This window comes from Zalophus californianus, chromosome 2, assembly GCF_009762305.2.
Source record: "Zalophus californianus isolate mZalCal1 chromosome 2, mZalCal1.pri.v2, whole genome shotgun sequence".
Classification (NCBI taxonomy): Eukaryota; Metazoa; Chordata; class Mammalia; order Carnivora; family Otariidae; genus Zalophus; species Zalophus californianus.
The window spans coordinates 128597223-128613633 of record NC_045596.1 but is presented as its reverse complement, the minus strand read 5'-3'; the positions used below and the strand labels follow the sequence as shown (position 1 = coordinate 128613633).

At 40.1% G+C, this 16411-nt stretch overlaps 1 protein-coding gene across 8 annotated transcripts in view; it reads right to left on the bottom strand.

Moving 5' to 3' along the window:
* Positions 1-16411, bottom strand: part of TRIM2 (tripartite motif containing 2) — a 162678-nt gene that overhangs the window by 8230 nt on the left and 138037 nt on the right. For all 8 annotated transcript variants that reach the window (XM_027597796.2, XM_027597799.2, XM_027597792.2 and 5 more), the window contains 4 exons: positions 10682-10785; positions 10291-10458; positions 4320-4488; positions 3089-3159 (listed from right to left, as the gene is read on the bottom strand). In XM_027597796.2, the coding sequence (XP_027453597.1) occupies positions 3089-3159; positions 4320-4488; positions 10291-10458; positions 10682-10785 (512 nt within the window). The remainder of the gene's footprint in view (positions 1-3088; positions 3160-4319; positions 4489-10290; positions 10459-10681; positions 10786-16411) is intronic.

Genomic DNA, 16411 nt, shown 5'->3' with positions numbered 1-16411 from the left:
CTCTTTTTAGTTATGTACATTGGGAAAGTGAAGCGAGACACTTCCATCTCTAAAGGCTAAACTTCCTTTAAGATGGAGAAAAAGAATCATGATTGCTTCTTGAATTAATTATGTAACTTGCAAAGTAAGCAAGCAACCTCTTTGGTTCTTTGGAAAGGATGAGACAAGAACCAGCTTTTGCTAAGCCAGCTTTTGCTAAGATGTTATGTTTTAAAAATCTTTCCTGACTCTTTTTATCTCCTTTCACACAAAGCATCCTTGTTTTAAAGACCAATGAGCGGGTGTGCTTGCTGGTGAAGACACAATCTATTATTCTCTGGTCTTTCCCTTATTAAGTCTGACCAATAATCTTTTTGTTTGTTTGCACTGATCTCTCTCAGTAAGTATGTTTTCCTTGGCATGATCCAAATGGCTCAAATGCTTCTGCTCTATTTTAGAATGACGGAGAATGCCAAATTTAGTCTTACTTGTTTTGCAATGAAAAGGGAATGCATGCTGAAGGTAGCTAAGGAACTAGACCATTTGTTAGCCCTGACCTACAGGCACATTGACCAACAGAGAAGTGACTGGAATCCAGAACCACTGCTAACTGCCAAGTGTTACGTGGGAAACAAAAGCCCAACTAGTCCATCAAAGCTATAAGGCAACAGCTATCAAAAAGAAAAAACAAAATAGACTTGTTTTCTTAAGTAAGAGGAAAACTGAATTTGAATTGCTAAAATAATCTACCTCTACTGTACTGAAATTTTTTGGAAGAGTTTTCAGAATCTTAGTAATTATAAATTTCCTCATAGTTTCTATTTTTCCCACCTAAAACGTCATTTAATGGCTTATAAATTATTCAGATGAAAACATTTTAAGAGGCAGATACATGGGCCGAAATCATTTTTACAGCTTTGATTTTTACAACAAGTTTTTACAGCAAGTTTTTTGTAACTCTGATAATCCTTTCCTGATTTCAAAATTCCTCTCACCTCAAATACCACCTCCACTTGGAAGTCTTCCCTGATAGTCACAGAAATCTGCTCTTTGTTTTCTTCTGGATACTTACAGAACTTTGTATGTACCTATTTTTAAAAAATAGTTTATTGCTATCTGCCTTGCATTTTGATTACTTACATAGGTTTTATTTCCTTCTACATTGTCAGCCAGGGCTGGGAAATAGGAGTCCTCCCACATACCAATGCCAGTTGATTCATAGAGGTTGCCTTGAGCACTGGGACGGGATGGCTCTGAGGCCACACTTGGGCTTAGTAGAAAAGAGCAACTTGATTAATAGGACTGTCTCCCGGCGGGGGTGGGCTGCATCTGTGCCAGGCGTTTGCCGGCCTTTGCTGATCTACGCGGGTTATCTTCTGGTTAAATGCCCCCGAGTTAAATGATTCCTCTATAAAGGGAGCAAAGGCTAGAAGTGTGGTAACAGCCTGTTGTTCCTCTCTAGTTATTCTCCTCACACAAGACTGTCACAACCCCCAGGGAGGACAGTCTAGAACCCAGGCCCTCCTGCCCCTTTGAGGACCGCCCCCTCCCCGCCACTGCTCTCCCCACGGTCCTCTTCCTTTTGCCAGGACAGGTCCTGTGGAGAGAGAGACACTGAGGGTGGTGGGCGGAGTGGGGGCAGAGCTCTATCACTATGGCAGCGGCTCGGGAAGCAGCCTGAGAAGTAAGCAATGGTGGGCGTTCTTCTGCTCCTCCCGCCCCATCACCACAGCCCGCACTGCTCTAGTCTTTGCACAGGGACTAGATGCCCACTAAAAAAGGCTCCAAACCTTTCCAGTTACCCAGATTAAAGATGCCTTCGGGGGCAAACTGGGAAAATGAAGCGGTGAAGGACTCCACCGAGAGAGTACCTTCAGTTGCTGAAATCCTATCCCTACGGAGCTATTCCAGTTATCAACCAGAACAAACTATTTTTCACTTTGGTTGCCCAATGGTTGTCTCTAAGTGCAAACTTCAGTCACTGGCGTATACCACCTCTGCTGTTTCCTTCTTATCCTTCCTTTAAAAATGCCTCACTTTAGGGGCACCTGGGTGGCTCAGTTGTTAAGCGTCTGCCTTCGGCTCAGGTCATGATCCCAGGGTCCTGGGATCGAGTCCTGCATAGGGCTCCCTGCTCAGCGGGAAGCCTGCTTTTCCCGCTGCTCCTCCCCCCTGCTTGTGCTCTCTCTCTTGCTCTCTGACAAATAAAATCAATAAATAAAATCTAAGAAAAAAAAGTCTCACTTTAAACAATTTAATTTACTTACAAGGAAAACTTTCTATCACTTCTCTAAGTACAAACCAGTACCGCTTGATGTAAACAGAAGGTAACCCTAAAAATAAACATATGACTCCCAAAACAAAAATGTCTGCCAGTGCAGTGCCCGTGACCACCTGGCACGCACCACACCTTGTGGTCTAGAATGTTACGGAACATTTCCTCATTTCAGTAAAATGAGAAATTTGTTTTGATTCACTTTTATATATCCTGGTTGGCTCATAATAAAAGTCAAATCTTTCTCCCCCCGCGCCCCGCCCCCCACCACAACTAGTAAGAAAGATGTACCGCACTGTTCCGAGGAGGGGAATGGGCATTGTATTCCAGGGAACACGCAGTGTGTGAGGGCATTCTAAGAAGTATGAAACAGCTGTAGGAATGTATACTAGGACTACTCCCCCCTCAAAAATCTGTGGTTGTAGCAGAGTTCTAATATCTAATTTTGTTTGAAATTTTGTTTGATGATGCAGATAATTGAAAAAGTGATCTTGTTTTAACTTACTGAATAGCCACAAATATGAAGCTTCAGAAAAGTTCTGCCTCTCTAAGTTCAAGCGACTGCTTTTTCAAATTTCATTTTTAAGTCATCTCCATTTACACCCGTTTCAAATTAAGAAACTCATCAACCATCCTATTCTGTTCAATTTTCTGACTCTTCAAAGTCTGTGCGTCCAAATTCAAACCTGCATCTCAGGGAGCAGCAAAGTCTACTCTTTGAAGTTAATTCCTTTAGTTCCTGTGCTTATACGTCAATATTATATTATTTTCTCTCAGACTGATTTCCCAATAAAAACAGTTAAAAGATAACAATAATCGATGTGTTGATAGTACCTTGACAGAATGATTATGGAAATCCGTAACAATAATCTCATTATTGCTATTTACAGCTGCAAAATGGGGACCTGCAATAAAGGTGAAAAAAATATGTGACGACTCGTCCAATAAAAATGATTACAGCAACACGGCAGTGACCAAATTTGACCTATTTGATATTTAAGAAAGAACAAAGAATGACAGGCTCCATTCTTGAAAGATCATTCAGCCAAAACTCTGGCTCGAGATCACCTGGGTGCTCTATCCTTCTACTCTTGGGACTGTCTATCTGCCTTCCTTTAAAGCAAGCTGAGAGGGCCAGCAGCCCTGATGAAGTGGAATGAGCGGTAAGCACCTGAATTCATTCTCTACGCCACCGTCTGAAAGTCACATCTGCCAGCTTCCCTGAGGACACCTTAATCCTTTCAAGACCCTCACCTCACGTCCCCCCTGAGGAAAGATGTGGTGATTCTCAGTCCTAGAAAAAAGACTCCAATATGTAATATTTTTTAAAAAGTAGAGCAGAAACCCATCCTCGGTAATTTGGGGTGACATTCAGAAGCTGGCAGCACAGGTGTAGAACTGTCACAGTTCTTAAGAGTTTCTTAAGTTTCAGTCACAGTTCTTAAGTTTCTTAATTCTTAACACAGACAAGGCACAAAAAAAGATGATGCAAATTGTTGTCAAATGCCAAAAGCATCCTTTCAAAAAGAAAATGTAAGAAACGGCTTTCAGCCTCTTCTTGCAGATGTGAAAAACTAAGAAGCTTGTGCTTGCAAAGGGGGTACACCAGAAAGAGAGGTAATAGAACTGCCCTTCCTGAATATTCTAAAGTCCTGCTCTCTTATCATCACCTAGGAAGGTGAAAAAAGATTCCCATTCAGAAGCTCTTTAGACAAAGCTACAGCTGGGGAGAACTAGGAGGTACTCCACTGTTCCTCAACCATTTTTAATTAAAAAAATATTTTATCTTAAAATTTATGTTTTACTTAACATTAATATTCAAAGATTAGACTTCTGAGTTGTACACTGCGGTCAATGAAAACCACGCATGGACTGCAGTTCGACTTACTGCGGGTGGGGTCATTGAGAAGCATCCCACCATGCTTTCGCTTAGATTTCATCCCCAGCATCTTTCCCAAAGCCAGCAAACACACTGGGGATTGAGGCATCTTCCACATGCTCCAACATCATGCAAACGTGAGCAGAAGCATAAAAAAGGGGGTTTACATATTACCATCGAGTGTACCTGCAAACTGCCTGTCCCCATTTCCTCGGCTACCAAACCTGGTGACTATCTTCCCGTTTGGCTGGAAAATAAACACGCAGCATGCTTTGTTGTCCACCACAATGATGTGCCCGTTGCGGTCCACAGAGACTCCTTTGGGCCCCATCAACTTTCCTGATCCAATTTTTGTCTGTTAGAAACAAGTACAGAGAATGAGGCTTAAAACACTACAGAACATGAAGACAAGACACCGGTTTTAGTACACATGTACCTGAATGTTCAAACGGGTGCGCAACTACTCATAGGTCACCACAATCTTCTGTTTTTACCACATCCGTTAACTGCTACTAAGATGTATGTGAAATCCTTACTTTTATTTAAGAGGGTCACCACCAAAAATGTTCTTGAATCCCCTTAACTGAGGTCACAGTCCCCTTGTAAAGATGCAATGTGACCTAGCAAAAGACCACGGGATCAGGAGGGCGGAGACAGTTCTACACCTGTCGCGTGCTTCAGACACGCCTAGAATGGCACAAATGCATTTGGTTCCCTCAAGCTTTGGATTCCTTATATATTAAAAAATGTAAAAAAAAAAAAAGACTTCAGTAACTTCCAATGGCATTTTTGGAAATACATACTAAGTAAAACAATGTCAATAAAGTGTTTAGTGTGGACTATAGCCCATATCAAGCAGTCGTTAAAGGGAAGTAATCATTGTCACTATTGTGGATCATAATTAATAGCAAAAGTGCCAAGCATCTCCCTTTGGACTTCACCAGTGCTAAGTTCCATGAAGGCAGGAATCATGTCTGTTTTATCCATGACTGTGTACTCGGAGCCTAGCGTACTTCTTGGTGCCCAACAGGGACTCAATAAATATTTGCTGAATATATTGATTTGAAAAGTCTAGCATTATTTAGGGTAATCATGATAATTGAATAGTTCCAGTTTTCAGTATTTTAAGATGGGAGAAAAGCATTCGATTTCTATCAAACGCATACCATATGCATTGTAAGTCTTACTCATTTTTCTGAATAGACATATAAACGCCTGCTTGCTAGGAGATGCATGTCGTGTATCCTTACTTTTATAGCTCCATTATAAAGAAGTACTTTACTCATTCACCCATTTATTTACTAATGTTACAAACACTAATGGAGCACCACCTCTGTGGCTAATGATTCTAGGCACTAAGTAGACGAAGACAAGTAAGACCAGCCCCTACCCTGGAGGATGTCTCGGTCACATTACAGAGACAAATACAGTCCCTGGGTCCTTTTAAAAGTGCCTAGTATTGAGGGTTTGATTGGTAGATTTGGGAGAATTCAAATAGGTGATGTCAGAAGGCAAAGAGAACAAAAACTTAATGCGATGGGTCACTATAGACAAGGAAGGAGAAGGAGCCCCCAAGGTGAGGGAGCTGCCAGGCTGAGTGCCTGGTTAAGTGAGGGAGGAGGCAAGAGCCTGTGCTCTCCCAGGCCCCGAGGCCCAGAGGGTTGAGTAGCTCTCTATGTGTTTTTATAAATGCCTTCTCAACTCTATTATTAAACAAAGCAAGGTACTGAACAGTGGGTATAGTCTGAGCCCACTGAATTAAATGTGTTTATATCTGTATACATGTTCCTGGAAGAGAAAGTAAGAAGCCAGTGATATTACTGGTGGCAGGAAAAACTCTTTTCATTTTATGCTCATCTGTGGAGTTATTTAAAAAAACCTGTTTGGATGTATTACTTTTTAAATTAAAAATTTTAATCCCCAAAAATTTACGTTTCCATAGGTTCTGTTTTAGTCCTCTTATTTTCTCTCTCTATATTAGCGCTGCCTGATAGAAATATAACATGAGCCATGTATGTAATTAAGATTTTTCTAGTTACCAACATCGAAAAAACAAAGAAAAAAAGGAAAATTATGTTAATCATATATTGTATTTGACCTAACATATCTAAAAGTTATCATTTCAGCATGCAATTAATATTAAAATCATTGATGAAATATTTTACATTTTTTCCTAAGTCTTTAAAATCCAGTGTGTATTTCACATGCATAGCACATCTCAATTCAGACTAGTCCCATTTCAAGAACTCAGTATCCACTGTGACTAGTGGCTACCAAATTGGACAGTGCAATTCTCTACACTTGTAAGATCTCATTTATGCAATGGCATCAACTTTCACCTGTGTGTGTAAGAGTCTCAAATCCATATCTTTAGTCCTGGCCAATTTTACAAGTTATTACCTTAAACTCAACCAGTGTTAAACCAAATTCATCTCTTCATTTCCACCATTTAAAAAAGAAAAAGAAAAAGAAAACCCAAATTAGCACCTCCCAATTTCCTAGTTCCTTTTATGATACTACAATTCATTCAAACCCAGGATCAAAATTTCAGAGCAAAATTTACTCTTTTGCCAGTTGGAACCTCAGTTTCTCATCTGTAAAATGTCAGCTATTGTATTTACCTCCTGGGTCATGCAGATTCTGAAGGATAGCATACCAAGCACTGCAAATGGCACACCATCTCCTTCTCTCCATCCATTCAGTTGCTGTCATAACCTGCCCCTCAGGAGTATCTTTCCTAACAGAGACATGCAGATGTGTGCAGAAAGAGTATGGAGAGAGGGACAGGGACTTTTTCATAGTGGGGGTTCAGATCCTGTGTGATCCTTGATTCTTGTAATTTGATAGATGATATTCAGATTTGATGTCTTTAGTACAAAGAGACACATTTACTTAGGAAGGAAACAATGGGATTCTTGCAAGGGAGTCTGTTGTATAATTTTTTTCCTTTAAATTTTTTATTGTTATGTTAATCACCATACATTATATCATTAGTTTTTGATGTAGTGTTCCATGATTCATTGTTTGTGCATAACACCCAGTGCTCCATTCAGTACGTGCCCTCTTTAATACCCACCACCAGGCTAACCCAGCCCCCCAGCCCCCTCCCTCTAGAACCCTCAGTTTGTTTTTCAGAGTCCATCGTCTCTCATGGTTCATCTTCTGTTGTATAAATTTGATTCTGACTTTGTAATCTAGCCCAGAGGTCAAAGAGGCTATAGCGTAATGGCTTGTAAAGAAACTGTATACTTTCTTTCATGTTATAATGGAAGATATGTCAGTAGAGATCAAAGAGAAGAGAGGACCGTCTGATTATTACAGCAAAAATATTACTACTACCTAACATTATGAACACTAGTTGTACTGTAGAATGACTCAGCCATATAATATAAAGCAGATGATAATTATGTAGAAAACAGAAAATAAAGATTGTTGCCATTCCATCTTGTAGAAAGAGCTAGAACAGGTCTTAAAAAAAAAACCAAAACAGAAAACCTTAAATGTTGAGCACAAACCTCTTTTCCTTCCACTTTCCCTTCATCACTCTCAGTGTAGCTGCACTAGATTTTACCACGTGAAATTAAGAGTTACTGCATTTGGCCTGACAATGTGTCCCTTGTCTTAAACAGAATAGTGAGCAGAGATATTTTAGACCCTGGCTTTGGAACACTTAAATAAAAGTATTTAACTCAACAAGTAGATCCTTAAATTGAAGAAGGAAGAGATGAGATATTTTAGAATATGGTGACCTGGGGCCTCTGTATCTATTCTGGGGTCACAAAAGGTTCCTAGACAGGCTGGAAGATATAAGTCAACAGAAAAGATGGCAAGGAAAAAATCAGAAGCAGAGAGGAATGAAAATAAGGGCTAAGAATTTGGTGAGTAAAAGAAAGAAAAGGGAATAAGCTGTTATATCTCTAGAATTAACTAGGAACAAATACAAAGAATCCACCTGTGTGTTAAAGGTTTATCTTTCTGAGCACATGTTTAGTTTTATTGAATCCCACTGAAAAGAAAGTAAGTATCTCTCAGTAAATGGTCATGCATATGGTCAGTTGGATGAGATCCCATTCCAGTATTAAAACATTTTTACTTGCTATCCTTTTACCTCCTGATCAATGCCTATTGAAAACAAAAGGGTATGCTGAAACTATACCATATCCATCACCCCAGTCCTCTAGAGGGCATGAGTGTTCTTGTTTATTCCAATTACTACCAGTAGTATTCCAACCATGAGGATCTGGATCTTCCAGGAAGAGCGTCTATTACATACAGAATATTGAACTCACTGAATGAAAAATGCATAATTCAGGAAGCCCTTCTCTCCTAGATATAAAACCCCAGCTTCAAAATGTTTTAATACATTCGATATAAAATACTTCAGTATATTAGATATAAAAAAGAACTCCTGCTTTTATACTTATTTTAGCATTCGTTTACGAAGTTAGAGACAGGTCATGTTTTAGCTAGGGTATGTAACAAGAGGAAATGGGTTATCTCCAAATTAGGTGGATATTTTCAAGAGGTCACTGAAGAGTTTTCCTTCTGTTCATGTTAAAGTTGTATTTGGGTATGTCTTACTAAAAATACAATTACAAAAACACAAAAGAAGGGGAGGAAGCTAGAAATCTAGAAAGGCAAAAGACCTTTCTGTGTACATGGCCATCGTATGGAGTCATCAAATTTCTAGTGGAACAAAAAATCTCAAGGGCAACTGAAGAGCTGTGTGTAATACGGTGGAATTTAAAACAACTTTTTATTCTCCTAGATTGAGAAGATGCTGCCCCACGCAAAACAGAGGCTCCCATCTGAGGGTTAATAATTATGGAAGTAACTTGTTTTAACAAAAATGAGGGGGTGACTATAGTGATCCAAACACTTTAAGAAGTAAAATATAAATTCCTCCAATAAGAAACTACTGAGTGAACTTTGTGTAATCTTCAGGATTCCAAAAAAATTATGAAGAGCCTCATCTCTGAACATTTGGAAAAGGAAGCTCTGACCAGGTGCTGGTGTGTCATGAAGTCTAAATCACAGGTGATCACACAGACTTCATTTTTTGGACAGGGTTACTGGAAGCAGTGGAAAAGAACATTTCTGAGATGCCTATTTCATACAAGGCACATATAAAACCCAGAAATAAATCTCCTGTAATCCTTACCCAAATCCTACAAAATGGATTTTTTTAAATCCAAATTTGACATAGGAGACTACCGAGGCTCAAGGAACTTCTATCAGTAGTTAGTAAATTGCAGACTTGGGATTTCCAAGGGTTGATCTGTCTGAGTAAAAGTTCATGTTGTCACCTGAAAGAGAAGCCTCTGGCAGGCTGGACAGGACGATGCAGAAGGCACAGTGCTTATGGCCTTCAAAAACACCTTTGACAAAGTGTCTCATAATCTTCTTGTGAACAAATGCAGAAAACGGGCTGCACGATACTATTCTTTAATGACACCTTAGAAGAGAGATTTCTGGTAACACCAGAGGGCTCTCTACTCGTCAGCAACTTGCTGAAGAAACAAGAGGGCGCTGGGGACAACATCAAATATGTCAAATGATGGGATCCCCCAAAGGGCAACTCAGCTCACCTTTTCTCTGTGCTGCCAGTTGCCATTTTCTTGTCCTCCCAGTTCCTATTTACACATTTTAACACTAGGTTTTCAGATTGCATGGAACAACGTATGACTGATTCGAGGCGGACACAAACTGTTTTGTGTCATTCTGGTGTCATTTTTCCTCAAGGGGCTTGTATGTTTTTCAAAGATAGAAACCGTGTCTTACAATTCTGTTTCTCCCATATCATCATCTATCACAGGGCCGGAGAAAGTAGAAGGTACTTCATGCATGACAATCCGTAGGTTAATTTGGGCGGGATCAATTGCCTCTTCAGTACCCTTTTCTAACGGTTGTTCTTCATTGAATTTAGGTAAATCTGATAATATGTAAATAGAAAGCGATGGAGCAACCTAATTGCTTTATAAAATGAAGCCGCTCTTTCCTCTATATAAGATCTGTGACAGTATCACTGTTCCTCTCCATAAAAGTTAGAGGTAACAACGTCAGCATGTCTTTGTATATGAAAACTTGTCGAAGTTCATCTTATATTTCCTATTTCTTCTCTCCACTATTTAGCAGCCCATTGGTAGCTTAATCTTACCTTAAACTTGCCATCAGAAGAGAAAATGCTAACCCATTTATTATCATAGTCTGCAATGATTATGTCCCCACTGGGATGCACAGCCACTCCGGTGGGTCGCTGCAGCTGCCCGGGAGAGCGCCCTCGTATGCCAAACCGACTTTTGAACTGGCCGTCATTGGAAAATATCTGCAAAACAAATGACATTCCTTGGAATGCGAACCAGCACAGAAATCAGGGAGGAAGAAACAGTCAAGAACATGCGTCATATGTACTGCAGGTCAGAACATGCAAACCCCATTTGAAGAAAAGCCTATACACACTGTAAGCTTCCCTTTCTGTCCTTGTACCGTGGATCTTAAGTCTTAAGTAGGAAAATATGCATATAAAGGTATATAAATAGGGGCGATACCTGTACACACTGGTTGTTGCTATCTGCAATTAATATCTTTCCACTTGTAGACGCAGCTACCCCTTGAAGATTTGTAAATTCTCCTTTATTTCTTCCTTTGGTCCCTAGAAACAAATTATAAAACCACAGCAATTAAGCAATAGAGAATTAGATCTCTCAGTCTCTTCAAGAGAATTAGTCAGGCTTCCACAGGTAACCTGAGAATGTTTTTTTAAATTATACTTAAAAAAAGAGAACCTTTCCCACCATGACCTAATCCATAGGCTCCTAAATTTCTCTTCCAGACCAATGAAGTTTTTGTAAAAATCACTTTTTTTGGCAAATACAATCTTGTCTTAAGCTGTAACTGCATATTATTTTATTATTATATTAATAATCATATTAAAATATGTTTAGATTTCACAAAGAAACAATAAAAACCCTAATACTACAATCGAGGATATACAACAGGAGAGGGCCTTATTTCAGTTTGCTGAAATCCCACCCTCTCCCTCAGCAGCTCTTGGAAGAAACCTGACTTGAAGGAGCTCCTAAGAAGAAGCTTTCAGTACATTTAACAAACCACAGGGCCTCAGATGTTATAAAACTAGCAGGCTGATTTTCATGTACTGATTTACTTATGCATTATTTTCAAAGACTCACTATCTCATACATGGTATATTCTTCTTGAAAACATAGAAGATATCCTGACAGAGCACCTTCTGGATTAGATAAATACAAAAGGCAAAGGAAAATTAATTAATCCAATAATATTCTCATCCATACTAGGCTTTTTAATGAGAGATGAGGCAGGAGGGAAAAAAAAAAAAAGCCAAGGCGTCTATGGGTTCACAGATGTCTTCTTTTGTTTCAGAACAAGTGTTTGTAACTTATTTCAACAGGACCACGTAAATATTAAGGGATGGAAACAGACTGAACTTTGCTCAGAAATGACCAGGAAGGAGGTTTAAATTTTCACAATTAGAAAGAGAAAGCTATGTCTCAGTTTTTTTGGCACTTTTATCATTTCATTTCATCCTCTCCTTTCATTTTTTTATCCTACTCCAAAGGGCAAGCTGATCTTTTGGTTTTAGACGTGAATGCGGTGCTGTAGGCGCCCCAGACGATGGCACACTGATGGTGGCCAGTGTCAGACGCGGGCTTACACTGCTCACAAAAGGTCAGACTCTTCTGAAACTGATTTGTGGGTTTAGGAAGTGAAACTGGCAATGGAGTTCAACTTGGAATAAACTTAACAGCAGAACTACTGGGCAGAAACATCTTACTCGGACCACCTGGTTCTCACCATGTAACCGAACCCAAGTTCATCTGCCTAATGCAGAGCTTAGACAGTGACTTCGAGACATGGAGTATGCTGCCAGCAAAGGGCTTATTCTAGAGGCAGCCCCAGGAGGGCACGGGAGGACAAGCGTCAAATCTGCCTCCCGGAAGGAGGAGAGGCAAGGAAAATTAAAGGCAAACAAACAAGGTCTGGGTAAAAAGTTGCAGCTATGCAAGTCTCTAGCTTGGATTAGTCCCGTTAACCCTTTGGTTACTGGCTTCAACCCAACCCACATAGCAGTTAGTTGTTTTACTGACATCCTGGACTCCAACTCACCACCTCTATATCTCATCTACTCTTATTAACACAAAAGAAAAATTTGAGATCCAGATTCTCAAAAGAACATCTTCCACCTTGTGGAAGAAAGGGTTCTATTTTATTTCAAATATATCAGAAGAGATGATCTTTTATACTTGATCTGCATAGAATCCCTACAGTAAGCATGTTTATGATATCAGCTAATGCTCTCTTAAAATGACGTGTTGTATCTGTTGGTGGCAGGGGGAAGGGGTGTTTAACTCTTGATGGAGGTATGTGCCAACATGGTATTAGCTTTGGGGCATTCCTGCTGATGTCTGAATAGCGGCTGGTTAACAGGTACAGCAAAAACTGAAGGACCAGGAAAAGAAACTATTCTTCTAAAATGCTCAGTTTAGGGGCGCCTGGGTGGCTGAGTCGGTTAAGCATCTGCCTTCAGCTCAGGTCATGATCCCAGGGTCCCGGGATGGAGCCCTGCATCGGGCTCCCTGCTTAGTGGGGAGTCCGCTTCTCCCTCTCCCTCTGCCTCTCTTCCCCGTTTGTGCTCTCTCTCTCACACAGATAAATAAAATCTTTAAAAAAATAAAATCCTCAGTTTATACATAATTTTTTAAAAAGGTTTTATTTATTTGTCCAAGAAAGAGAGAGAGCGCATGCACAAGCAGGGGGAGTGGCAAGCAGAGGGAGAAGCAGGCTTCCTGCTAAGCAGGGAGCCTGATGCCTGACTCATCCCAGGACCCCGAGATCATGACCTGAGCCTAAGGCAGATGTTTAAACTGACTGAGCCACCCAGGCGTCCCGTATACAAACTTTTTAAAAGGTAGTGGGGGGCAAGGCCAGAGTTTCTCAAGAGTAAAACTTAATTTTTCAGGAACATTTGATAAAAACATGGAAGTTATGAGCCAGAGGAGGAACTAAGGACCAAGTAAAGAAACATAATAACAAAGCAAGTGCTGCAAATGAGACTGGAACATAAACAAAAGAAGTGGCTCTATAAAGAAACCCCAGGCTGTTCTAGGTCCTTCTTTTTTTTTTCCCCATTAAATTTTTTATTGTTATGTTAATCACCATACATTACATCATTAGTTTTTGACATAGTGTTCCATGATTCATTGTTTGCATATAACACCCAGTGCTCAATTTAGTACATGCCCTCTTTAATACCCATCACCAGGCGAGCCCATCCCCCTACCCCTTCCCCTCTAGAACCCTCAGTTTGATTTTCAGAGCGCATCGTCTCTCATGGTTTGTCTCCCCCTCCGATTTACTCCCCTCCATTCTTCCCCTCCTGCTATCTTCTTCTTCTTCTAGGTCCTTCTTTATATAAAATTGGAAGTGCACCCCTGGCTTGGAGGACACACAGGGAGGGGAAAGAAACACTGAAAATGGGGAGCGGAGTAAGAAAGACCTGAACAGGGTAGATGGACCCTGGCGCTGTCCAGGCAGGGCCAGAAACCAGTCTGCTGCCCTCTTTTATCTAACGATTTGTCCAGCCTGCTCAAGACAAAGCCTGTTCTACTCAGAGAAGGCTCTGCAGGCAGCAGGTTGATGTTTGAAAGGAAAGGAAAAATTATGGGGAGAATAGAACTTTAGTAGAAGCTAAGGGGTGCCTTAGTCAAAAAGATTTAATTTTCCTTGTGAAAATGTTGAAGGAGAGAACGTACATGAACAAAAAATACTAACACTTTTTTCTTTGCAGAAATGAACACACATTTCTGAGTGTAGGTGAAACTTGGGAAGACATTTCTCTGGGCTCCGTGTCAATACCATTTGGAACAAGGAGAAGGAAGACTATGCCCAGTGTGAAATGAACAGAGATGCTCATTGCCTACCAATACTGGGTCACGAGAGCAATGGAACTTTTTTGCCAAAGACCACACTGTTGGAAAGAGATTCTACAGCCTCTACTAAGCTCCAGAGCCATGTGTTGGCCCAGCTCTTATTCTCAGTCTCAAGTTAACTAGAGCTTGAGTCTGTTGCCCCACATATAAATAAAATCACAGGGTTGGAAGAACAGTCCAGTTTGTCCAGTTTGTGTGCGTGTGTGCATATATATATATGTATATATAAAGATTTTATTTAATTATTTGAGAGAGAGAGAGAAAGCACGAGCAGAGGCAAGGGGCAGAGGGAGAGGGAAAAGCAGCGAGCCCAACTTGGGGACTCCATCCCAGGACCCTGAGATCATGACCTGAGCCAAAGGCAGACACTTAACCAACTGAGCCACCCAGACACCCCTTGACTATACATTTTTGAAACAGCTAGATGGAGCAGCCACTGCTGTTTTAATTTTATATTTGTTTTTAAAAATCTTTTTCTTTAAGCCACATGGCTTAGTATTCAAATAGCTGGGTTGGCATAACAGATAATACCTTCTGATTCTTAAGAGTATCTTTCAACTTGTCAGAAATTATTGGTCATCATTTTTTTTTAAATCTATTTCAGTTTTTAAGCATAGCAGGATCACAGCGTTATTTCTGAAGATCAAACGAAACTACCAGCATATTCCTGAGGGACAGCTAATGCTATCTTCACTAGCAGTTAAACTACAAAAATCTTGATGGTGAGTAATAACACGGATCTATAGCATATTATCATTGTGCTGAAATGCCCACAATCCAGGTGTTTATAAAGTATCTTGGGACCAAAATAAAATAAATTCCAGAAGTTAGAAATAATTTGGGATCATGCTTTATTCTTCAAGATTTTTAGTATATTCTATTTAGACTACAGAAAAGTCTCCCCTCCAAAGTATTCTACTATATAATGAAAACTAGTTCTTTTGTAATGAATATAAATGTAACACAAACATACATAGTACTTATAAAATCTTTTCCTGACTACTTTGATGTACAAGATTTCATTTGGTGGTTATGTTTTGGATAGTAAAATGAGTAACACCAGTCTTAAAAGTAATTATAAACAATTTGGCAACAATTCCAGAAGATAATTAAACCGGTTTTCCCCAGATGTGAAACTAGCCAATGAAGCATAAAATGAATATTTAAGCCAATGGCTTCTCATCCACGCTCCTCCTGGCCACCTCCACCCATGTCCCCAGGAAGATCACAGAAGGTAAGCCCCTGGGCTGAAATAGGGGATCAAGAACTGCAGATCCCGCCCCCAACTTAATAGGAGAATTAACACTAAGCAAATCCAGATACTTTAAATGGGATAATGCAAGAGGATGAAATCAAGCAAAAAACTGGGTCTAACAAAGAATCTTCAAACAAGTAGGTGCTTAACAAATGTTTGTCGAATGAGTGAGTGCCCGGATGAATTATTAATGACTGAGTAAACTATACCCCACATTACATCATGGAAAAATGAAATGTTTAGTAATATTTACAGCATTTTCATAATATATCCTCTCATGCTCTCCCTGTAACAACCCCATGAGTTAGCAGGATAAATATTACTGTTCCATTTCATATATGAGAAAATGAAGCTAGACACATCACAAAAGTAGTAAAGCCAGAGAAAAGAAAACCCAGTTCTCCTGCTCTCTTACATAGTATTTTTTCTAATACACACTTTCCTTCTTTTTCTAATTTTAGGGAATCTCTACACCCAACATGGGGCTCGAACTCATGACCCCAAGTTCAAGACTTATATGCTTTACTGCCTGAGCCAGTGAGGCATCTCCCCTGCTTGCTTTCTTTTTTTTTTTTAAGATTTATTTATTTTAGAGAGAGAGTGACAGAGAGACAGAGAGAGCCAGTGGGGTGGGGAGGGTCAGAGGGAAAGGGAGAATCTTAAGCAGACTCCCTGCTGAGCGCAGAATCCTACGCAGGGCTTGATCTCAGGACCCTGAGATCATAACGTGAGCTGAAGCCAAGAGTCAGTCGCTTAACCAACTGAGCCCCCCAGGCGCCCAGCTTCTTTCTAATTAGACTTTAAAATACCAAGTTTCTGAGGTGAAGATAATTACCTTTGGACTCATATGGATCCCGCTTGCTCTCTAAAACCCTTAGGAACTCCATTCCTTACCACATGGCATTTTAACTATTTACCTATCTCTCACTAAACGGTGAGTTCTCCGAGGGCAGAGGCAACATCTGTCCTGTTTGCTGTTGCACCCCATAACCCCGCACGGTGCCTAGCACTCAGGAAATATTAGTGACATCTTTCCCCATTGAAGTGCACGAAGA